The 24,823-nt window shown below is 39.4% G+C and overlaps 1 protein-coding gene across 1 annotated transcript in view; it reads left to right on the top strand.

Annotated features, from left to right (window-relative positions):
- The window catches only part of exoc1 (exocyst complex component 1), a 174,832-nt gene extending 152,121 nt beyond the window's left edge, over positions 1–22,711 (top strand). Inside the window, exons 14-19 of the mRNA XM_038791157.1 lie at positions 4,068–4,147; positions 6,325–6,562; positions 14,959–15,142; positions 15,228–15,427; positions 17,331–17,525; positions 19,588–22,711. Coding sequence (XP_038647085.1) covers positions 4,068–4,147; positions 6,325–6,562; positions 14,959–15,142; positions 15,228–15,427; positions 17,331–17,525; positions 19,588–19,740 — 1,050 coding nt within the window. The 3' untranslated portion in view covers positions 19,741–22,711. The remainder of the gene's footprint in view (positions 1–4,067; positions 4,148–6,324; positions 6,563–14,958; positions 15,143–15,227; positions 15,428–17,330; positions 17,526–19,587) is intronic.
- Positions 22,712–24,823: the final 2,112 nt, after the last annotated feature.

Below are 24,823 nucleotides of genomic sequence, written 5' to 3'. Positions count from 1 at the left end.
AGCTTCAAAAGCAGCATTTTGCAGTTTTTTGTTGTAACAGCTTCCTCTTCCCTGGCCCAATCCTTTCAGCTGCATCTGCTGGTGGTGTTACTTTCTAAACCGGACCTAAGGAGATTTGGGTAATAAAAGGTGGAACAGGGCAGCACGGTGGCCTAGTGGTTAGCACAACCGCCTCACGGCGCTGAGGTCCCAGGTTCGATCCCGACTCTGGGTCACTGTCCGTGTGGAGTTTGCACATTCTCCCCGTGTCTGTGTGGGTTTCGCCCCCACAACCCAAAAATGTGCACAGTAGGATTGGCCACGCTAAATTGCCCCTTAATTGGAAAAAATAATTGGGTAATCTAAATTTATAAAAAAAAAATAAAAGGTGGAACAAAATGAGATAAGAAGCACTTAATCCAGAATTCTGAGGATGTGAATCTCCTTACTTGAGAACAGTGTTATCGGTTGCTTGAAGAATAATAATAATCTTTATTATTGTCACAAGTAGGCTTACATTAACACTGCAATGAAGTTACTGTGAAAAGCTCGTATTCGTCACACTCCAGTGCCTGTTTGGGTATACAGAGGGAGAATTCAGAGTGTTCAAATTACCTAACAGCACGTCTTTCAGGACTTGTGGGAGGAAACCGGAGCACTCGGAGGAAACCCACGCAGATACATTGTGGAGATCTACCATGCGGATCTAGTGGCACTTGCGACACAATTTAACTTTTAAAATAATGCAGAAATGGTTTCTTGCTTATGGTAAAACAGCTTGCATTTACTTCAAGAGTTAAAGTTGAAAAATGAAAGTATGAAAAATAGAGACAGTGAATAGTTTAGATTAAAGTATAGAATGATCTGGATAACGATGGCCATACGGACCATTAACACTGCAATGAAGTTACTGTGAAAAGCTCGTATTCGTCACACTCCAGTGCCTGTTTGGGTATACAGAGGGAGAATTCAGAGTGTTCAAATTACCTAACAGCACGTCTTTCAGGACTTGTGGGAGGAAACCGGAGCACCCGGAGGAAACCCACGCAGATACATTCACGGTTATAGGAAATCATCTCCGTCTTTAGCCATCTATCTACATCTCTAAGTCATCCTAATTGGGTTGGGTTAGAATCAAATGAGTTTGATTTGACGGTTAGCTGTCAATCTTCAATGTGCAGCATTAGTTTTAAATGTTTCATGTTCGAATACTTGTGCATGTTATGGAATGCGATTCTGTGCTGTTATCGCGACCAGCTTAAACTGGTCTTCTACTGATTTAGCTGTTATCCGTATTGAGAACAATAGCGCTTTAATGGTGCCTGCCCTGTCCTTGGATTCATATCTGGTACGGCTTGTGTTTTAATATCACACTGTCTTGCAAATGTATTTGCTAGAACAATGGAGCTCAGAAAAAGTGAATTATGCTGTGTCATGCTGTTTTGTGTCTCTGCATGTTTTGAGATGGCCTGAGGTTATGAGTGAATGTAAAATGGGTATTTAAAGACTGGGGCTTAATATTTACGCTAAATAGCTATCTTTACCCTCTCCGGTGTATTGGAAAATAGTTGGTTTCTACACAGAGGGAGAAAATGCAGACTCTGCACAGGCAGTGATCCAAGTGGGAATGGAATCTGGGACCCTGGCGCTGTGAAGCAACAGTGCTCACCACTGTGCTACCGTGCCGGTTTTCTGTTTCTCTCATCAGTGTGCAACTGTGTGAGGGAACAAAAGATAGCAGGCAAAATCAATTTAAAATATATACCTTCTCAGTACTTATTTTATAAGCATGGTAGTAAATGGGTGGAATCTTAGACCAGGGTAAGCAAGGTATAGAGGTGGACACATGAAGGAAATAGGAAAGATCAACTTTGGGTCATTGGCCCAAAACATTCCTGCCTCCAGGCAATGCCACCAGAGTTGCGTGAGCAATGGAGGTCGCTACTCATCCAGCAGTGGCAGGTAGGCAATAGCAAACGATTCTTAGGATAATTAGGAGGACAGGAAGTATTCCACTGGAATCTTCTTGGCAGCCAGCGTGCAGTTTCCTAGCTCCATTCCAACCCCAAGCTATTTTTGTGGAGGCAAGGTGGGGAATGAGATAGAGCTCCCTGCCCTTAGGCAGCAGGTAGTCCACCCAGCTTCCCAGTCATCCACCAGGCTCCTTCAGGTGGTGGAGTACAGATTAGGTGCTTAGACCTGGAGAGCTAATACTCTAAGTCAACCTAGAGGCTGGTCCTGCCCTGCCTGTCTATTCTACACGCACCCACTTCCACACCCCAACCTCACGATGATGACCTGGCGACAAAACCCATTTTTGATTTGTACCGTGAAAAAGTTGGAGAGAGGATGCTTTTGTTTTGATGCGCTCTCTACCCTACTTGCCTTCCATTGCAATCTGCTGCTCCTTTACATATGGAAGGCCAATAATTGGCTCTCCAGCTTCAAAAGCCCATTCAGGATGGCGAGCCCACACTCTACCATTAATTGGTCATGAAAATCACTATGAATGACTTTCCCATTCAGTGAGGTTTGTGAACCACATTTCTGTTTAATGGCAGGGTTCTGAAGCCTGCAAGGAAAATTCTTCCAATTGCAATGAAAATGAGACTTAAAATAATATTGACCATTAATTTCTTATGTTCTGAGATTTTTAGTTAATATGGACCATTGCAACATTTTCTTCGTTCAGTCAAATTATGGCCCACTTGTTTTTTTAGCTTCAAAACTTTGTAGAATTGAAACTGAATATGCTGAAATATAAACTAGGCTTAGTTGCAATAGACTAAACATTTCATTCAGTGTAGAAACTACAAATACATAGAAACATACATAGAAAATATAAGAAGGAGTAGGCCATTTGGCCCTTCAAGCCTGCTCTGCTAATCATTATGATTATGGCTGATCATCAAATTCAATACCCTGATCTCACCTTCTCCCCCTCCCCCCTTTCCTTCCACTGTACCCTTGATCCATTTAGCCCCAAGAGTGAAATAAATTCCTTCTTGAAATCACAAAGTTTTGGCCTCAGCTGCTTTCTGTGATTGTCAATTCCACAGATTTGCCACTCGGTGAAGAGATTTCTCTTTACCTCAGTCCTAAAAGGTTTACCCCTTATTCTCAAAATATGACCCCTAGTTCTGAACTCCCCCAATATCTTTCTGAATCTACCCTGTGTATACCTGTTAGAATTGTGTAAGTTTCAATGTGATCCCTCTCATCTGACAGTCCTGCCATCCCAGGAATCATCCCGGTAAAACTTTGCTGCACTCCCTCCATAGCAAGAACATCCTTCCTCTGAGTAGGACACCAAAATTGCACACAATATTCCATGTGTGACCTTACCAATGCCCTGTACAATTGCAGTAAAACATCCCTATTCCTATACTCTAATCCTCTTGCTATGAAAGCCAACATACCATTTGCATTCTTTATTGCCTGCTGTGTGCTTAGTTTCAGCGCCTGATGCACGATGACACCAAGAGTATTCTTCTCTTTCAATTTATACTCATTCATGTAATAATTTGCCTTCGTATTTTTGCAACCAAAGTGGATAACCTTACGTTTATCCTCATTATACTGCATCTACCATGCATAAAGGGCTGGTTCAGCACAGAGGGCTAAATAGCTGACTTGTAATGCAGAACAAGGCCAGCAGCGCGGGTTCAATTGCCGTACCGGCCTCCCCGAACAGGCGCCAGAATGTGGCGACTAGGGGCTTTTTGCAATAACTTCACTGAAGCCATCTTGTGACAATAAGCGATTATTATTATTATTATGTGCCCATTCACTCAGCCTGCCTAAATCACACCACAACATCTCTACATCCTTCTCACAGCTTACCCTCCGACCCAGCTTTGCATCAATTGCAAATTTGAGGATAATAATACACTTAGTTCCTTCGTCCAAATCATTAATATATAATGTGAACATCTGAGGTCCTAGCACTACAATTGAATTTCTTTTAAAATTTGTGCATTCTTTTTCATGATGTGTTTATCAAAAATAATCAAATGTATGTTAAATTTATCCTAAATCGAATGACATGTAGTATTTAATATTACTTTTTCTTTTATTCATAACATCAGGCAGACTCCACTGAAATAGATGGGGGACTTCTGTCTCGGCAACATAACCTTTTGGGAGACAGGCATTCAGTGCCATCTGAGTAAGTAATGCGGCTAGAATTATCAATGTATTTAGTAACAGCATTAATGAAAACTTTCTGGTGGCTTGTAAATTATTGAGGGGAAACTCTCGCCAATCTCTAGGACTTTATTTTGTGGTCTTTTATCAAATTTAAGTTTGCCTGATAATGATGATGTGAGAACTTCACTAAATGTCCATGAGAACAAGTATGCTGCATACACTCCAGTAAAGAAAAAAAGAGAAATGGGACATACTAGAATAAAATATTTTATTTTTCATAATTATTTGATCATCTTGTAGTTACTATTTCTCTATTCCTATACTTGCAATTTTAATGGTTTCCCAAACCCATGATAAGGAAATGTTAATGGGTGATTCTAAAATTTGGAAATGGCTGCGTAGAGAACCAGCTTTTATAATCCTCTATTAATTGCTCTGTGGTACACATTGCACCACTGTGCCATAATAATTTTCACTTTGTGTACCTGTCACTTTCTTGCAGGAAGCTTACATGAAGGCTCACAAATTTAGCAGTCATTCATGTACTTGTCTAAAAGAATAATTAATGAAATAATGCAGCATTCATTATTTTTCAGTCAGCGTGAATTGATAAGACAAGATTTGCAAACTCCAGTTTAACACTTGACCTCAGTTACTAAAGTTAAAAATCCAGTGTAAAATCCTTTTCTGCAAGTAGGAATCAATAGAACACTACTGCAAAGTCTACTTTTCTAGTGCATTTAATTATTGAAATGTAGTTGGAACACCGACAGATCAAGAATTAAAAAAATTATATCGTGACCATATTATTTTAACTTTGCAATCTTTGCCATTTCTAGAGATTCTGTTTAGGGTAATTCATACATTGCACAAAGCGTAACAAAATCTCCCTAGCAACTAACTTTGGGCTGCAATTTACCTCATTGAAGCATGTGAATGTAAAAAGTGCTTTGCCTTCCATTTTTAATGCTATTTTCCCTTCTCAGCATCAAAATTTCTTCCCACAAGTGAGCCCTCATTCCCTCCCTGCCTGATATCAGGTGATGTTATGAGCCCAGAGGTTGACGAAACCCTTGTCATTGTAACAAGCTTTCTGGATGCACCAAGAGCCGCCTTTTGATCTCAGACAGTGGTTGAATAATCATTATCAGGTCATTACTTTGGCTTTGAATTTTGAAACAATACATGAAGAACAACAGATAAGCAAAAACAAAAAAATACAGCTGTTTGCACCATCTTTGTAGAACCTTTAATTCACATTTGCTCATCAGATACACAATATCAAAAGAATGCTAGACATTGCTAACTTACCTGTACTTGTATATGGAGTTTGATTGGACCCAAGCAATCTCCAGCCTCCATCTGGACGTCGGAACAGGTGATCTGGTCCTTGACTTATATTTTGTTGAAACCCTTTGTGGTTTGACTATGACTAAAGGCAATCAAAAATCTCTTAACATTAAATAAAGCTTCCAATCAAACAAATGCTTACACATGTGGAGGATCTCCGTTGTCTCAGATATTATTTATTCCCCAGATCCATACAATAGGCAGATTATACAAATCCTTTTGTCACTCTGTTCTAAAACCCTACCTGATTTAGTTGATCACTTGTAGAACAAAGCAAGTTGGCCAAAATTCTCTCAATTGAAAGATATTTACTCTTAGTATATTTTGTAAACTAATGACACTTCTGATTTAATTACACACAAAACCTTGGAAAATCAGCTGCAGTGATGTTTCTATACCAAACTGAACACTGACTGTCAATGAGCAAAATGTAAAGTGATTGTTAGTGTATTATACATATTCAAATGTTTGGACTTCTGATTAGAATTGAAACTGAAACTCCCTATTTGTTCTTGGGCTTTTTCATTAGTAAGCATAATTTGTGTGAGGTATTAGCTTTGTTCTGATTGATAACATCTTTTGGATTTGATTCGCACTTTATCTTGAAGAAAGTAGTTCACCCATTGGTTTTTACAGCTTATATTCCACGGACCTTCATTATAATAGGTTTTTCAAAAGATCAATAAATCATCTACCAGCAGCGCTATCTTTTTCATTTATGTCCTTTTGGACTGTAAACTAATATTAATTGTTTTCTATGTCAAAAGAACTGGAAACTGAGTACTGATTGAGAAAATTTGCAATGTTTAATTGTGTGTTGATAAGCCATGTTGTATATAATTGCAGAAAAGAGGAGGCTAGCATTATTCGAGCAATGATGATAAAAGTTTTCCGCTGCATTGAGTCAGAGCTAAACAACCTCATTTCACTTGGAGACAAGATTGACAGCTTTAACTCGTTGTATATGTTGGTGAAGATGAGCCATCATGTTTGGACAGCAGAGAATGTGGATCCTGCTTCCTATCTCAGTACCACATTAGGAAATGTCCTCGTAACAGTCAAGAGGAATTTTGATAAATGCATTGTAAGTGTTTATTGTTTAACAAAATTTTACCTGAAACAAATAATTTATTAACTCAAGTTATGCCTCGTGGTTTTGGCTGCATTTATTTCAAATGAATTGTATTCAGCAGGTTCTACCCATAACCAGAGATGTGCAGAGAAATGATTTCCTAGTTTGGAACTTATTGAAAAATAGAAACAAACTCCGAGCCTTGAAATGGAAATTACGAAGCAAGTTGTGTGTTAGGCAGAGTTTTCTCAAAATAACAAAAAAAGGTTGCTGGTTATTCTGGTTATTGTCATGGACTTGGTATTTTATACTGTATATATATTTCAGTTTTTAAACTTTTTTTACTGCCAGTTTTCTAAATTGAAGATATTGGCTTCTTGTTGGATACATTTCCTGGGTGTAACACATCCTTTAGCATCTGATTTATGGAATCACCTTTCATGTATGAGTTTCGGAAGACTATTTCAATGCAAGGGCATCTCAGCCAAGCTGATCCTGGTCTCTCAAGCCCTCCACCTACACGTACTTTGAATTAGAGCCAGTGGATAGTGATTAAGAGTTGGAGCTTTGCCCAATTTTCCTCCCTTAATCCAGGAATACAGAGGTTACTTTTGCACCCCATGACAACAGATCTTGGTTAACTCAGCATAGACTGGGAATTAACCTTAGCCTTACTTGTGGGATTCAACTGGTTAATGTAACAAGTTACTGAGCAATTGAGGAGCTTCAGTCCAGTTTAATTGGTTTAATTTTTTTGTCATGTGGCTACATGAAAATATTTTCTTTAAATAAAATGTCTACAGCCCTTGGGAAAGCAACGGTTACATTTTAAATAGCTTTCATTGTTGGCAGTGGCTATCCCTTGATTCGAGGGTGATGTTTACTCAGGGTCGTTTTTACCATGGGCTACTGAACATGATCTTTGGACACAAGGGCAAGATGTCCCTTGAGGTAATGGGATCCGAAGTGCTTAATTTACTTCCTTTTCTTTCCTTGCCTGCTGCCGCTCTGCCACTTCATTAAGTAGTTTTGAATCAAAATTAAGTTGTGCCCATTTGAAGGATTGGTAGAAAGCTCCTCCCAACTATTAATGTTAACGCTGCCTCACTTCAAGGATGGCTTCAAAGTGTCTTTATAGTATTTCTTTGTCCCTCCCTGGAATGCTGGCCATTAAGAGTTTAGAAAACTGGGCCTGGTGGGAGAGATTTGCAGGGTTAGGTGGATTGGCCATGCTAAATTGCCCCTTTGTATGTCCAAAGATGTGGGATTGTGGGGATTGGATCCAGGTAGATTACTCTTTCGGAGTGTCAGTGCAGAGTCCTTGGGCTGAATGGCCTATTTCTGCATGCACTGTCTGGATTCTATGGAGATGCTTTTCAAGCATCCAGACCAAATATCCAGTCCATTTTCAATGCTTTTCCAAGAGTTGTTTCTGAATGCTTGTGGAGCTGGCTTCAAGAAGGCTACTAGCATTTATTCAGTGGTCCTCCCATTGAATCAAGAAGTTTTTAACAATTTATTTGGGGGAGGTGGGCTTCACCGGCTAGGCATTGCTGACAAAATGTCTCTGTGTCACTGATACTCCATAGAACATTACAGCGCAGTACAGGCCCTTCGGCCCACGATGTTGCGCCGTCCTGTGAAACCCCTCTAAAGTCCCTCTACACTATTCCCTTATCGTCCATATGCCTATCCAATGACCATTTGAATGCGTTTAGTGTTGGCGAGTCCACTACTGTTGCAGGCAGGGCATTCCACGCCCTTACTACTCTCTGAGTAAAGAACCTACCTCTGACATCTGTCCTATATCTATCTCCCCTCAATTTAAAGCTATGTCCCCTCGTGCTGGACATCACCATCCGAGGAAAAAGGCTCTCACTGTCCACCCTATCTAATCCTCTGATCATCTTGTATGCCTCAATTAAGTCACCTCTTAACCTTCTTCTCTCTAACGAAAACAGCCTCAAGTCCTTCAGCCTTTCCTCATATGATCTTCCCTCATATGATCTTCCCTCCATACTAGGCAACATTCTTGTAAATCTCCTCTGTACCCTTTCCAATGCTTCCACATCCTTCCTATAATGTGGCGACCAGAACTGCACACAATACTCCAAATGCGGCCGCACCAGAGTTTTGTACAACTGCAACATGACCTCATGGCTCCGAAACTCAATTCCTTTACCAATAAAAGCTAACACACCGTACGCCTTCTTAACAACCCTCTCAACCTGGGTGGCAACTTTCAGGGAACTATGGACATGGACACCGAGATCTCTCTGCTCGTCCACACTACCAAGAATCTTACCATTAGCCCAGTACTCTGCCTTTCTGTTATTCCTTCCAAAATGAATCACCTCACACTTTTTTGCATTAAACTCCATTTGCCACCTGTCAGCCCAGCTCTGCAGCTTATCTATGTCCCTCTGTAACTTGTAACATCCTTCTGCACTGTCCACAACTCCACCGACTTTAGTGTCATCTGCAAATTTACTCACCCATCCTTCTACGCCCTCCTCCAGGTCATTTATAAAAATGACAAACAGCAACGGCCCCAAAACAGATCCTTGTGGCACACCACTAGTAACTGGACACCAGTCAGAGCATTTCCCATCAACCACCACTCTTTGTCTTCTATCAGCTAGCCAATTTCTGATCCAAACTGCTAAATCACCCTGAATCCCATGCCTCTGTATTTTCTGCAATAGCCTACCGTGGGGAACCTTATCAAACGCTTTACTGAAATCCATATACACCACATCAACTGCTTTACCCTCATCCACCTGTTTGGTCACCTTCTCGAAGAACTCAATGAGGTTTGTGGGGCACGACCTACCCTTCACAAAACCATGTTGACTATCTCTAATCAAATTATTCCTTTGCAGATGATTATACATCCTATCTCTTATAAACCTTTCCAAGACTTTTCTCACAACAAAAGTAAGGCTCACTGGTCTATAGTTACCGGGGTTATCTCTACTCCCCTTCTTGTACAAGGGGACAACATTTGCTATCCTCCAGTCCTCTGGCACTATTCCTATAGACAAAGATGACTTAAAGATCAAAGCCAAAGGCTCAGCAATCTCCTCCCTAGCTTCCCAGAGAATCCTAGGATAAATCCCATCTGGCCCAGGGGACTTATCTATTTTCACACTTTCCAGAATCGCTAACACCTCCTCCTTATGAACCTCAAGCCCTTCTAGTCTAGTAGCCTGTATCTCAGTATTCTCCTTGACAACTTTGTCTTTTTCCTGTGTGAATACTGACGAAAAATACTCATTTAGCACCTCTCCTATCTCCTCGGACTCTACGCACAACTTCCCACTTCTGTCCTTGACTGGCCCTACTCTTACCTTAGTCATTCTTTTATTCCTGACATACCTATAGAAAGCTTCAGGGGTATCCTTGATCCTACCTGCCAAAGACTTTTCATGTCCTCGCTTGGCTCTTCTTAGCTCTCTCTTTAGAGCCTTCCTAGCTAACTTGTAACTCTCAAGCGACCCAACTGAACCATCACGTCTCATCTTCACATAAGCCTCCTTCTTCCTCTTGACAAGTGATTCAACTGCTTTAATAACCCATGGTTCCCTCACTCGACCACTTCCTCCCTGCCTAACAGGTACATACTTATCAAGGACACGCAGTAGCTGTTCCTTGAACATGCTCCACATTTCCATTGTGTCCATCCCCTGCAGTTTCCCTCTCCAGGCGATGCATCCTAAGTCTTGCCTCATCGCATCATAATTGCCTTTCCCCCAGCAATAACTCTTGCCCTGCGGTTTATACCTATCCCTTTCCATCGCTAAAGTAAACGTAATCGAATTGTGGTCACTATCACCAAAATGCTCACCTACCTCCAAATCTAACACCTGTCCTGGTTCATTACCCAGTACCAAATCCAATATGGCCTCGCTTCTTGTTGGCCTATCTACATACTGCATCAGGAAACCCTCCTGTACACATTGGACAAAAACGGATCCATCTAAAGTACTCGAACTATAGTGTTTCCAGTCAATATTTGGAAAGTTAAAGTCCCCCATAACAACTACCCTGTTATTTCCACTCCTATCCAGAATCATCTTTGCAATCCTTTCCTCTACATCTCTGGAACTTTTCGGAGGCCTATAGAAAAGCCCTAACAGGGTGACCTCTCCTTTCCTGTTTCTTAACTCAGCCCATACTACCTCAGTATTCGAGTCCTCATCAAATGTCCTCTCAGCCACCGTAATACTGTCCTTGACTAACAATGCCACCCCTCCCCCTCTCTTACCACCTTCCCTGAACTTACTGAAATATCTAAACCCCGGCACCTGCAACAACCATTCCTCGCCCTGCTCTATCCATGTCTCCGAAATGGCCACAACATCGAAGTCCCAGGTACTAACCCATCCCGCAAGCTCACCCACAATATTCCGGATGCTCCTGGCATCCAGGTCTCCAGTTCTCACTGCAGTGCAAGAGTGTGGTAACGACCCCTGCACTGTACTTTTGTTGACTTGCTTTGGTCTTTGTTGTCAAACACTGACTGCCTTAGCCTGTAGAAGGCTAAGCAGGCACAACTGATCCTGTGTTATATCTCCTCATCAGTGGTGGCCTTTTGAGAACGGTGGCTGGCAAACTATGGAGAGAGCTGAACACATTCCAGAGTGTTTCCTTCAGCATATTTAGGAGGTGGAATATTTGGTTGATAAAATGTGGCTTGATATGAGTTTTGTTTTAGTAATATTACAGGACTTACTAAGTCTCTTGTATACAGAATTGCTGAGATCAAGAGTGACTTGCAAATCTGATGCTGAGTGGGAAACAACACTGCAATCATCCACAAACTATAGATCATATATGTGTATGGTGGTCAGTTTAGTTTGGGTATTAAGGCGACCAAGGTTAAAGAATTTTCCATCTAGGTTTTTTTAAATTCATTTTTTACAGGATGTGGGCTTCGCTGGCTCGGACAGCATTTGTTGCCCATCCCTAATTGCCCTTGAGAAGGTGGTGGTGAGCTTAATTCTTGAACTGCTGCAGTCCATTAGGTATAGGTACATCTACTGTGCTATTAGGTTGGGAGTTCCAGGATTTTGACCCAGTGACAGTGAAGGAACATTGATATATTTCCACGTCAGGGTGGTGAGTGACGTGGAGGGGAATCTCCAGGTGATGGTGTTCCCATATATCTGCTGCTCTTGTCCTTCTAGATGGTAGTGGTCGTGGGTTTAGAAGGTGCTGCCTAAGAAGCGTTGGTGAGTTCCTGCAGTGCATCTTGTAGATGGTACACACTGTTGCTACTGTGCGTCAGTGGTAGAGGGAGTGAATGCTTGTGGAAGGGGTGTCATTTAAGCTATTGCCAATCAATCCCACCCTGCACTCTTCTTTGTCCTGGATAGTGTCAAGCTTTTAGAGCTGCATTCATCCAGGCAAGTGGGGAGTAGTCCATCACATTCCTGACTTATGCCGTGTAGATAATGGACAGGCTTTGGAGATTCAGGATGTGAGTGACTCGCCATAGGATTCCTAACCTCTGACCTCTTGTAGCCACAGTATTTATATGGCTAGTCTGCTTCAGTTTATGGTCAATGGTAATCCGCAGGATGTGGACAGTGGATGATTCAGCGATGGTAATGACGTCGAATGTCAAGGGGTGATTGTTTAATTCTCTCTTATTGGAGATGGTCATTGCCTGGCACTTGTGTGGTGCGAATGTCACTTGCCACTTGTCAACCCAAACCTGAATGTGGTCAAGGTCTTGCCGCATTTGCACCTGGACTGCTTCAGTGACCGAGCTGCGAATGGTGCTGAACATTGTGCAATCATCAGCACAGCCCCACGTCTGACCTTATGTTGGAAGGAAGGTCATTGATGAAGCATCTGAAAATGGACACTACCCTGAGGAACACCTGCAGTGATGTCCCGGGTCTGAGATTACTGACCTCCAACCACCACAGCCATCTTCCTTTCTGCTAAATATGACTCCAACCAGTGGAGAGTTGTCCCCCTGAATCCCATTGACTCCAGTTTTGCTAGGGCTCCTTGATGCCATACTCGATCAAATGCTGTCTTGACTCTTACCTTATCTCTGGTGTTCAGCTCTTTTATCCATGTTTGAACCAAGGCTGTAATGAGGTCAAGAGCTGAGTGGCAGAACCCAAACTGAGCGTCAGTGAGCAGGTTATTGCCAAGTAAGAACCGCTTGATGGCACTGTTGATGACCCCTTCCATCACTTTACTGATGATTGAGAGTAGACTCATAGGGTGGTAATCAGCTGTGTTGGATTTATGCTGCTTTATGTGTACAGGACATACCTAGACAACTTTCCACATTGCCGGGTGGATGCCAGTGTTGTAACTGTACTGGAACAGCTTGGTTAGGGGCACGGCAAGGTCTGGAGCACAAGGTTGATGAGAAGTGAGCCAGGGAAGTTGAAAGTAACAAACAATATTTCACATCTTTATAAATAATTAAATGATTGGTGTACGGATTGGTATACTGGATTGGTACATTGGATTGATTGGCAGCAATTTAAATGGGGATATTGCCGAGATATTGTCGGGGCCCATAGCCTTTGCAGTATCCAGTGCCTTCAGCCATTTCTTAATATCACGTGGGGTGAATCTAATTGGCAGAAGATGGGCACCTGTGATGCTGGGGACCTCTGGAGGTGACCGAGATGGATCATCCATTTGGCATTTCTAGCTGAAGATTTTTGCGAATGATTCAGCCTCATCTTTTGCACAAATATGCTGGCCTCCTCCATCATTGAGGATGGGGATATTTGTGGAGCCTCCTCCTCCAGTGAGTTGTTTAAATATTCACCACCATTCACGGCTAGATGTGGCAGGACTGCAGAGCTTAGATGTGATCCATTGGTTGTGGCATTGCTTAGCTCTGCTTATGTTGTTTGTCATTCAAATAGTCCTGTATTGCATCTTCACCGGGCTGACAACCTCATTTTTCAGTATGCCTGGACATGCTCCTGGCATGCCCTCCTGCACTCTTCATTAAACCAGGGTAAATACCCTGGTTTGGTAGTAATGGTAGAGTTGGGGATATGCTGGGTCATGAGGTTACAGATTGTGGCGGAGTATAATTCTGCTGCTGCTGATGGCCCACAGCGCCTCATGGATGGCCAGTCTTGAGTTGCTAGATCTGTTCTGAATCTATCCCATTTAGAACGATGTAAGAAGTCTTACAACATCAGGTTAAAGTCCAACAGGTTTGTTTCAAATTACTAGCTTTCAGAGCACTGCTCCTTCCTCGGTGAATGAAGAAGTAGGTTCTAAAAACATATATATAGACAAAGTCAAAGATGCAAGACGATACTTTGAATGCGAGTCTTTGCAGGTAATTAAGTCTTTACAGGTCCAGATGGAGCAGGTTAAAGAGGGGTGAATTGTCTCAACGGGACAGTTGGTAGGATTTTGCAAGCCTAGACCAGATGTTGGGGGGAGGGGGGGGTGAACGTAATGCGAAATGAATCCAAGGTTGAGGCTGCACTCAATGTGCAACTTGTGGTCAGAGAAAGTTCTGTATTGGTGCTGACAAAATTGATTTTTAGTATTGCTGTAAAAAAAAAAGAGACATGCAGTATTAATTGATGTTCTCTTTAATGATGGTTATCTTGTAAGCTGTCCTGATGAGTGCAAGATCAAACACTTTGACAACATGTCTCTCTTTTTAGCAGTGCTCAAGTTCTGTACTACCAAACAACTATTTAAAATTAATTTTCTGGCTAACAAATTAAAAGCAAGTTACAGAGCTTACTAAACAGCACATAGTGCACATTACTCAAGTTTATATATGAGTTTCTCATGAGTTTTTGTTTTGCCTCAGTATCTGATCTGATTATCGAAATGGATAAGGGATTCAAATAATTGCTGATGAATAATGAAGGTTCATCAGACTTGTTCCAGGGATCACTGGATGGATTTATGATGAGAGATTGGTCAAACAGGGCCTATATTCTCTAGAGTTTTGAAGATTGAGAGGTGATCTCATTGAAACCTACAAAATACTTAAAGAAATAGACAGGGTAGATGCACACAAGTTATTTCCTTTGGTTGGGGAGACTAGAACAGGGGGCACAATTTCAAAATAAGGGGATGCCACTTAAAATCGAGATGAGGGTAAATTGCTTGACACAGAAGGTTATGAATCTTTTGAATCCTCTACCTCAAGAGGATTGTAGAAGCTCAGTCATTGTGAATGTTTGAAGTAGCGATTGGTAGATTTCTGATTAATAATAGCATAAAGGGTTATGGGGGTAGTGAATGTAAAAGGCTTTGAACTATCTGGTCACAGAGAGGTTTAACAGGCTGAGTGACTTTGGTTCCTATGAAGGTTGTAGATTTCAGTCTGATGTCCACATTTTGTCTGTAAATACACAAAGCTGAATTAGCTTGCCATTTGTATCTTTCAGTTGAATCAAGTTAAGCAGATGGAAGAAGTGAAGATATCAAAGAAAAGTAAAGTTGGAATTCTACCATTTGTTAGTGGGTTTGAAGAATTTGCAGAACTGGCAGAGTCAATCTTCAGAATTGCTGAGCGAAGGGGGGACCTGGATAAGGCCTACACCAAACTAATTCGTGCTGTGTACAATAATGGTGAGAGGCTGTTGAAACGTGAACTGAATACCCTGATTTAATATCTGTATTTGTGGTGATTATTTGTGGTGTATTCTATTCTCAGTGGAAAAAGTGGCTAATGAAAGTCAGAAGACTCCACGAGACGTTGTGATGATGGAAAATTTTCACCACATTTTTTCAACACTCTCTCGTCTTAAAATTGCATGCCTTGAAACAGAAAGGAGAGAAGCCAAGCACAAATATACCGAACATCTGCAGTCTTATGTAATATACTCTCTGGGACAACCTCTTGAGAAACTTAATGTGAGTTTTCTTTATTCCACTCAAGTAGAAAACATTGATCTTGCCCTTAGTTTGAAGTTGCTAAGAGCTCTTGAGATATAATAATAATCTTTATTGTCACAAGTAGGCTTACATTAACACTGCAATGAAGTTACTGTGAAAATCCCCTATTCTCCACACTCCGGCGCCTGTTTGGGTACACTGAGGGAGAATTCAGAATGCCCAAATTAGCTAACAAGCACATCTTTCGGGATTTGTGGGAGGATACCGGAGCACCCGGGGAAACCCACGCAGACACGGTGAAAGTGCAGACTCCGCACAGACAGTGACCCAAGCCGGGAATCGAACTTGGGACCCTGGTGCTGTGAAGCAACAGTATTAATCACTGTGCTACCATGCCGACCTAGTGCCGTTATTGGTGGAACTAAGGATAAGAGTAACATTTTGTTCAAACATTAATCTTGGACTGGATACGATAATGTTTAATAACCTGTCTTGAAGTTTTTTTCCTGTTCCATGTGGCATTACTTAAAGGATTGCTGGAAATGTAAATAATGTGGAACTTTCAAGGTTATAAAGAATCACACAATTCTTTGGCTCATGAAAAGACATGCTATCCAGTTAAAGTAAATCAGTGTTAAATCAGAATGTTAGAAAACTATTAGTGATAACTCCAAACATGGAGCCCCATGCTTTTTCAAAAAATATATAAAGGCAAAATGACTTTTTGAAATATTCTTCTCTAAAGAAACAACACAAAGCTTCATAACCTCTAACTTATTTTAAGGTAAAAAATTGTGTGAGTGACTTCATTTTGCAAAAGTAATTTAAATTTATATTGGTATTGTTTGAAATGGATGGCATAACTGTTCAGAGCAGGTAAGAACATAAATAATACCACTGGGAATATATATATTTTTTTAAGTAATTGAAAGAAATTATATAACTGAAATTGATGAATGAAACTGAAGTTCAGTTTTTTTTAAATGTTCATATTTATAAAGGTGAAACTCTGGTAAATCCCATTTTTACGAAATGGGTCAGAGCCAAGTTCATTCCTTAAAAAACATTTTCCTTAAAACTTCACTGGCTCACTTATACGTTAGTTTAAATGCAGCTCGAATTGCCAGCCCTTGGGAGTTTACCCTTTTTGAATTATGGTGCAAATTCCACACTGCTGTCAATGACAAACAATGCATCTGCCCCGAAACAAATGGTAAACTGTGCTGCTCGTGCTTGCTATCAGAAGGTTTGGAGTTAAATGTCCAGAATTTACTTCTATAGCATATGTTTAATATGGCAGGACAATCTAAAATAATGAACATTTGTCAACCCTAAAATACTGTAGGCGTTTCAATGGCTGCAGAATAAATTAATTAGGAGGGGAGCAAAAGGAGAAGGCAAGAAGCAGAGAGCGGAAATGTTGATTTACGTTACTTCTGTGCACCTTGTAGCAACTGGTTAATGAACACTGACCCCAAACAGGCAAGCATGTCCATAAAACTGGCAATTCCGGTAAATTGGTATTTTGTAAATTCTAAATTTACCTGTATGACAATATGTTGGGATATTAATGAAATTTGCAGTCACTGAAAAACCTAGTGTAGGTAGAGTCTAACACATGTAAACGGTATTTTATGTAGCTATGTTTGAAATCTGACTGGAATGAAAAGAAATTGTAAGAAATCAATCATATTTTTGTTAGCATATTGTAGGCAATCAAACCACAACAAAAATGCTAGCCGAGGAAAAACTAGAGAGAGCTACGAGACTGATGATCATGCTTCAGTTTGTTGAGGTGTTCTTGTTGAAATCACATTTGCTGTGGATTAAATTTGTCATGAAAAATCCTATGGACATTGAGTCAACTAAAGCTTTGTAATATGTGATGCTGTTACTATTAATTAGTTTCTTGTGAATGCAGCATTTTTTTGAAGGAATTGAAGCTCGTGTGGCTCAGGGTATCAGGGAAGATGAAGTGAGCTATCAGCTCGCCTTCAACAAACAAGAGCTGCGAAAGGTAATTAAAGAATATCCTGGAAAGGAAGTGAAAAAAGGACTGGACAACTTATACAAAAAGGTGGACAAGCATCTCTGTGAGGAGGAAAACTTGCTGCAGGTGGGTATCAATGGAATGTCGAAAATTAAATTCTGGCTCAGCTTAACTTTTTGAAAATACATTCATGTATGTGGGCCAACTAGCAACTATTGGTAATTTCTAAACACCTTTGAAGGTAGCAGTCAGCTGCCCTCTTGAAACTCTGCCATCCTTGTGATGGTGCTTGCATAGTATTGTTAGGTAGGAAGTTCGAAGAATTTGACCCAGCATCGAGTTGCGATATGTTTCCAAGTCAGATGGTGTGCGACTTGGAGGTGCTGTTTGAGATGGTGGTATTTACATGTGGCTACTGCCCTTGACCTTCTAGATAGCGGAGGTCCTGGGTTTAAGAACTGCTGTCAAAGAAACCGTTTCAAGTTGCTGCAGTACGCCTTGTTGATGGTATACACAGTGACTGCAGTGTGCCAGTCATGAGATTTTAAGGGTGGGGTGTCAGTCAAACAGGTTTATTTGTCCTGAATGGTAACAAGCTTCTTGAGTGTTATCAGAGATGCACCGATTCATTAGAATTCGTAGGAGGTATTCATTAGACTCTAGCTTTGTGGCTTGTAGGTGGTGGAAAGGCTTTGGAGGGTAAGGCATCGAGCTACTCACCCCACAAGATCCAGCCTCTTGACCTGCGTTTGTAGTCACCGTATCTGTATCTGCTCCAGTTGTTTTGACATCAATGGTGATGCCTAGGATAATAATAATAATCTTTATTGTCGCAAGTATTTACTGGTAGTTTGGGATTTGATGATGGTAATGCAATTGACTGTCAAGGAGAGCTGGTTCGACTTTCTCTTTTTGGAGCTAATGATTGCCTGGCTCTTTTGCCATGCATGTTATTTGCCAGTTATCAGCAGAAAGGGAAAAAATATTTGTTGATGTATAAAGTGGTCTTAAACAAGTTGCATCGTAAACAGTGTGTATAATTGGTTTAATCCAAAATAGTATAAACATTTTAAATAAGTTGAAAATCTGGTGAGAATGATACTCTCCAGTAAGTTGTGGGTGAATCTCAAACAGAAATTTAGTTTAACTTTTTGAATTCAACTGAGAACTTTAAAAACTATTAAAGTAAATGTAAATTAGTTGACACTTCACAGAAATTAGCTGTTGGTAGCAGTTAATAGTCCATTCAGGTGTAAATGGTGTAAGGGTTGTGAATCTATAGAATGTTTTTAAGATAAAGATAGATAGTTTTTTGAAGGATTAAGGGTTATGATGTTCGGGTGGGAAAGTGGAGCTGAGTCCACAAAAGATCAGCCATGATCTCATTGAATGGTGGAGCAGGCTCGAAGGGCCAGATGGCCTACTCCTGCTCCTAGTTCTTATGTTCTTATATTCACAGCTAGGGTAGGTGGTGTGCCACAGATACACCACATGGGTGTTTGTGGAGTGCATTGCGATCTCAGAGAAACACATCTGCATTGTCTCCATCTGTGAGAATTTCAGCTAAGGGTTGTTGAGCTGCAGTCAGAGGTGAAAACATTGCAGGACATCAGCAATACTCTGGTTCTGTACTATCAAGCAATTACTCATAAGATTCTCAAAGATAATGTCTGGATTATTGCCTGAGCCATACTAAATTGGAATGGGGTTGAACAGACCACCGAGTTGAATGCATGAATGATTGGATTTGTTTATTGTCACACATACCGATGTACAGTGAAAAGTATTGTCCTGCGTAAAGTCCAGAAAGATAATTGCATACATGAAAAAAATAGGGCATACGTAAATACACAATGTAAATACATAGACATAGGCATTGGGTGAAAAAGTGGTGTGAGAGACAGGTGTTTCATTCATGGGACATTGGCACCAGTGGAGGTTTTTTTTGTGTTTTATTCTTCCCTCAGTCTAAGTAGGATGAGTATATGGAGAGATGGAGTGGGTAAATGAAGATAAAATAACCTTTCTTTATTATAAAACTATAAATCAAATATAAACTTTTATTTTTAAAAAATCCATATTTTGAAATATGGAGAATAGTTTTGCGAGTAATATATTGGTGACACACTGGATTGCCACTTGTGCAAATATTTTTTGATTGTTAATTGTGACATTTCTTTTCTCAAAGGTTATGTGGCATTCCATGCAGGATGAGTTCATTCGTCAGTATAAGCACTTTGAGGGTCTGATAGGTCGCTGTTATCCTGGCTCTGGAATTACTATGGAGTTCACTATTCAGGACATCCTAGAGTATTTCTCTAGTATTGCTCAATCTCATTGAAAAAATAATGTGGTTAGAACAGTAACAAGGAATCAGCGCCCTTTTAGGTGTGTCCTGTGCAACCTTTACAAAATGTTTGTTGCTAAAAACTGGAAAAGCTCCTTGTGGAAGGAATTGGCATTTAATGCTGGCTTAATATTTGTACATAGAAAAATAAGTACTCACATCAGCAGTCCAAAGCTGAAAAGCAGTTCTTCTAACACTGCCTTTTAACTAACTTACATGTACATCTAATTGTATGTTCAATTAAGGATGCAAATACAAGGAACTGTAACTTGTTACTTCATATGACGGAAGAATTTCAGGTTAAAAAGTTTTGATGCAACGTACAAGCAATTTTGTACTTGTAGCTATATAGATTCATAATATTCTTTTTTTTTTAAATTACAGCTTTTGGCTCTAAACACCCAGCAGCATCTTGGTATTAAATACTTAATTACAATTTCTGAACTATGGGGGATCTGTGTCCATTTATGTCTGTATGGTGGTCAGGTTTTGTAGATGTTGAAAAATGACTGAGTCTTCCTTTCTTAAAGAAGGTTTTTTTACAAAACGAAACCACTTCTCAAAATCCATAGCGTGACCATCTTTTCCAATGAAAATGGTTACCATATTTTAGCATAATACAAAAATCTTTGTTGATCTTCACGTATCGACCACTAAGAATATAAAGTCTGCTATTCATTCAAAATTGCTTAATTCAAATTATTACAAAATGAACATGTATGTCTGCGCTAAATTATTTCTTTGTGCAATTTCCATTGATTAATTCAAATAATTGGATAATTCTATTTTCTGTGGATTAAAATTATTTTAAATTGTAAGTAAACTGTAAACCAGACCAAGATTGTTAAATTTGCTTTTATATCGATCTTGGTTATTGCAACTCCTAGCACTTCCAAAGACTAAAAATTAATATTCTACGTTTTGATTTAATATTTTCAAAGATTGCCATCATTACTAAGTCCAAATAACAGGCATCAAGAGATAAATTGAAGATTCAATAGCAGTCTCCTCATGAAAAATGTCGTTGCTTCAGATAATTAATGTCACTTGTTGAAAATCAGATGAACTGCATTGTTTCCCTTCCTGAATCAGCTTTCCTATCAGGCAGTGTTTTTTCTTGATCTCCATTGTCCTGATTCAAAAGGTTTTATGGGATTATAAATGAAATAAACAAATGGAATAATTAATTTTGTTCTTGACAGCTAATAGATACTTGGTGTTTCAATTAAAGCAATTAATTAGACTACAAGATAATGCCATTAAATACAGTTAGGCATTCTCACAAAATGTTTATCTTGTGCGCTGAACCGAGTTGTAACTTTATGGTAAATGTTTTGCACCTATTTTTAAAATTTAGTTGGATCAGTCATGTTGAAAGCTTTAGCCCACATTGCAACATAATTTCACTTAATGTCTAGCATGTTGTTTCATTCAGCATGGAACAAAAATGTAAAAGACACATACCAATTTACCTTTTACTCAAGTGTATGAGGAAAAAGATATTAATGTGCACCAGTTCAGAGAGCAAAAATTAAACATACCAAAGGCAAATCAAAACTAGATTTTGTGAAGTACTCTACTTTTCTCAAGAAACATCCTTGTTGAAATATTTAATTAGGAATACATAAACATAGATTTTGGAATACTTATGGAAATTCTTCAGTAAATACAATCCACAGAAAATAAATTTAGAATACAGAATGAAATCTAGAATGGCAGAAAATTAAGGCATAGCACTCCTTCAGAATTCCCACTAACTTGAATAGAGCAAGACATTTATTTTACAATGCAGTGCAAGCTACTCTAGAAAATCAAAAAATATTTAACACTAGAAATGCAGAAAGCACAGATGTATTCACACATGATTATCTGCAAGCTCCCAACTTTGATTTTGATATTCCCAAAATATAAAGATTGTGAAGATACTCATTTTGACTAATATTTATCTAACATTTAGGTTATTTTGTGGTGTATGTGGTAGTATGTGCATTAACTCTTTATAAACACTAATCATGACTACAAATTTACTGAAAGAAATGTTCTTATTATTGTGAAAGTAGAGGGAATTGGACTTTAAAATACCTAAAGAGATTAGCTATAGTAGTGCATAATTCAATGTTAACAGTATTCTAAAAAGTGAGTTCCTTATAATAAACAGACTGAAATAATGATTCTTGTAGCAGGCAGTACTCAGTATTTCAGTACAGTTGTTATAGTTGAGCAACTCTCTTTTTGTACTGAAATATAACAAACATGTCTACTAAATCTTTAATTAAATTCCTAAACTATGGAATTGCATTTCAGTATCATAAATCTATCTTTGGAGGGTAAAAGTGATAGGAAAATATTTCAGTACAGGATATAAATCCTGATGAAGTCTGAAGTGATTTTTGATCTCATTAACTTAAAATAACTTGATATGCATTTTGTATGCAGGTAGCACCTTTGTTTCACAAGCATTTGAATGGAATTGCATGGTTATGTAGTGCTGGTAAAGGACGATTTATGTATTTAAATTAACTCCTATCTGTTTGATGTATTGAAACCAAATATCTTTCTGAAAATCTCTCTGCTCATTTGCATTAAGACTCAATGTAATTAAGCTTATTAACATTGAAAAGAATATGAGATATTTACATTCACTAAGGTGTGTATAGTTCTGTCACTTCATGTACCTACTGGTAATGTTGAGGATGTTTAAAGGCATAAAACACATTTTAAATGTTTTCAGTATTACTCTAGAAAATCACTGTTGGTGCAGAATCCCTATTTGAGCTCGAGAGATTACTATTGATATCTTATTCTACTTTCTGACTTGGATCATGTTGCCAATGTTTACAACAGGGATCTGTCAATTTGCCTTGTAAACAGTAAAATTCTGTGATGAAACTGATGAAGTGTTGATTGCCTCATAACAATGTATCTCTGCATTTAAAACACTATCAATAAAAGAAAGTACACTTCCTATTTGTGTTATCTTTTTAAAAATAAATTTAGAGTACCCAATTCAGTTTTTCCAATTAAGGGGCAATTTAGCGTGTTCAATCCACCTAACCTGCACATCTTTGGGTTGTGAGGGTGAAACCCACGCAAACACGAGGAGAATGTGCAAACTCCACACGGACAGTGACCCAGAGCTGGGATGGAACCTGGGACCTCAGCGCTGTGAGACTGCAGGGCTACCACTGCGCCACCTACATCTGTGCACAAGAGAGACATATTTGAAATAGAAAATTCTGGAAATATTCAGCAGGGTAGCCAGCATCTGTGGAAATAACACAGATAAGTTACCTTTTCAGATAGAAGTCCTTGTCAACTGAAATATCCACATATCTGACCTCTCGACATACGCTGACTGATTTTGAGCTTTTCCAGAATTTTCTGTTTGTTTCCAACTTGCAGTTAATTACTTGTAGTTTGGACATAAATATTTATTCTGCCTTCTAATGCTTGCTGGTGATTTGATGTTTATTGTGCAGAGTTAAGTGTTGATACTAGTGGCCAATTGCATACCAGTTTTATGATAATTAATAGTATTTAAGCAATAGTATTCTTCAACTAAACAAAAGCTTAGGGTACAGTAATTGTCTGGTTTATTCCGCATGGCAATGCTTTAAGCAATCAGAATTAAGCTGCCCAATTTGAATTTGAACAAAGCTGGGCAGTTAACTGTTCCATGCTGCATTCTCCATGGCAATGTCTCCACCAATTAGAATCTACTTGCCAACAAATCAGCATCTCTACTCATGCAGAATAAATTGTTGTTCCCATGTTACTGTTGGTAATTTTTTGCGAGCTAGCCTGATGAGTACAACACAAAAAACTTTGATAGCATGTCTCTCTTTTTCAACAATACATGCTCTGTACTACCAAACAACTATGGGCGTACATTTGTAGAGAAACCATGATGCCGATGTGATTTGAACACAACCCTCTGATCTGGAGACTGACATACTACTGTTGAGCCACAGACTCCAGGAGTGTTTTCTGAAATTTCTGACTTTAATATTCAAAACACATTTATAGTTACACATTTATAGCTGTAACACATATTCTGGTTAAGTGTAATGAATAAATACTATTAAGAATTTGAGACAGGTGCTTTCAGTGTATCTTGAAATGGAATGTTGTGACCCACCTACTACTTCTAATGTATTCAGCACACAAAGAGCCAAGACCCTGTTCAGTATGACACAGAGGTGTGGTAGTGTCGTGGTTACGTTACTGGAATAGTGATCCAGAGGCCTGGACGAATAGTTCTGGGGACATCAGCTCAAACCCCAGCATAAGTTTGAGATTTTGAATTCAGTTTAAACATCTGGAAATAAAAAGCTGGTAAAAGTGACCATGAACTGTTGGACATTAATGTTTTTTAGGGAAGAAAACAGTCCTTACCCAGTTGGACCTATGATTCAAGTTCCACACAAATATGCTTCACTCTTAACAGCCCTTTAAAGCAATTGACCTAAGTCTTTCAGTTGTTTTGAACTGGAAAGAAAAATATGAATACAACTGAATGGACTCCATGACTTAAACCACATCAGGTCAGGACAAATGCACAACCAGTTCAGTCAAACTTGCAAAGGCTTAATCATGGACACTTGATGATGCTGCCAAAGTTGGGAGAGCTATCTCAGACTATACAGGTCTGCTATCGTCATACTCACCTTTCAAGATCATACTTAATGGCCTGGCTATCACTGATGCATAGAATTATAGAAGAGTGCAGCACAAAAGGATGCTGTTATTGACGTTTTCATACCATGGGTTTCAATTTTGTTCAAAAGCCTATTATTTTTTTAAAAAATAATTTCTATTGGAATTGTTTACAGAAAATATAAAAATATAACAAGTATAGCAACAAGCAGTAATATGCAACTAACAGCCCCATAACACCCACAATTCCCCCCCATACCGTAACATCACATGTATCACACTCCCCCCACCCCCCCCCCAACAAGAGAACTTAACCATAAATTAAAATTAAATAAATCAAATTTAAATAAAATAAGCAAACATAATCAACGTCCCCCCCACCCCCCAGGTTGCTGCTGCAACTGTCCCAGTACCCTATCGT

Source organism: Scyliorhinus canicula, chromosome 3, assembly GCF_902713615.1.
Source record: "Scyliorhinus canicula chromosome 3, sScyCan1.1, whole genome shotgun sequence".
NCBI classification, from domain to species: domain Eukaryota; kingdom Metazoa; phylum Chordata; class Chondrichthyes; order Carcharhiniformes; family Scyliorhinidae; genus Scyliorhinus; species Scyliorhinus canicula.
The sequence above is the reverse complement of the archived record's forward strand: the minus strand, read 5'-3'. Positions and strand labels throughout refer to the sequence as shown.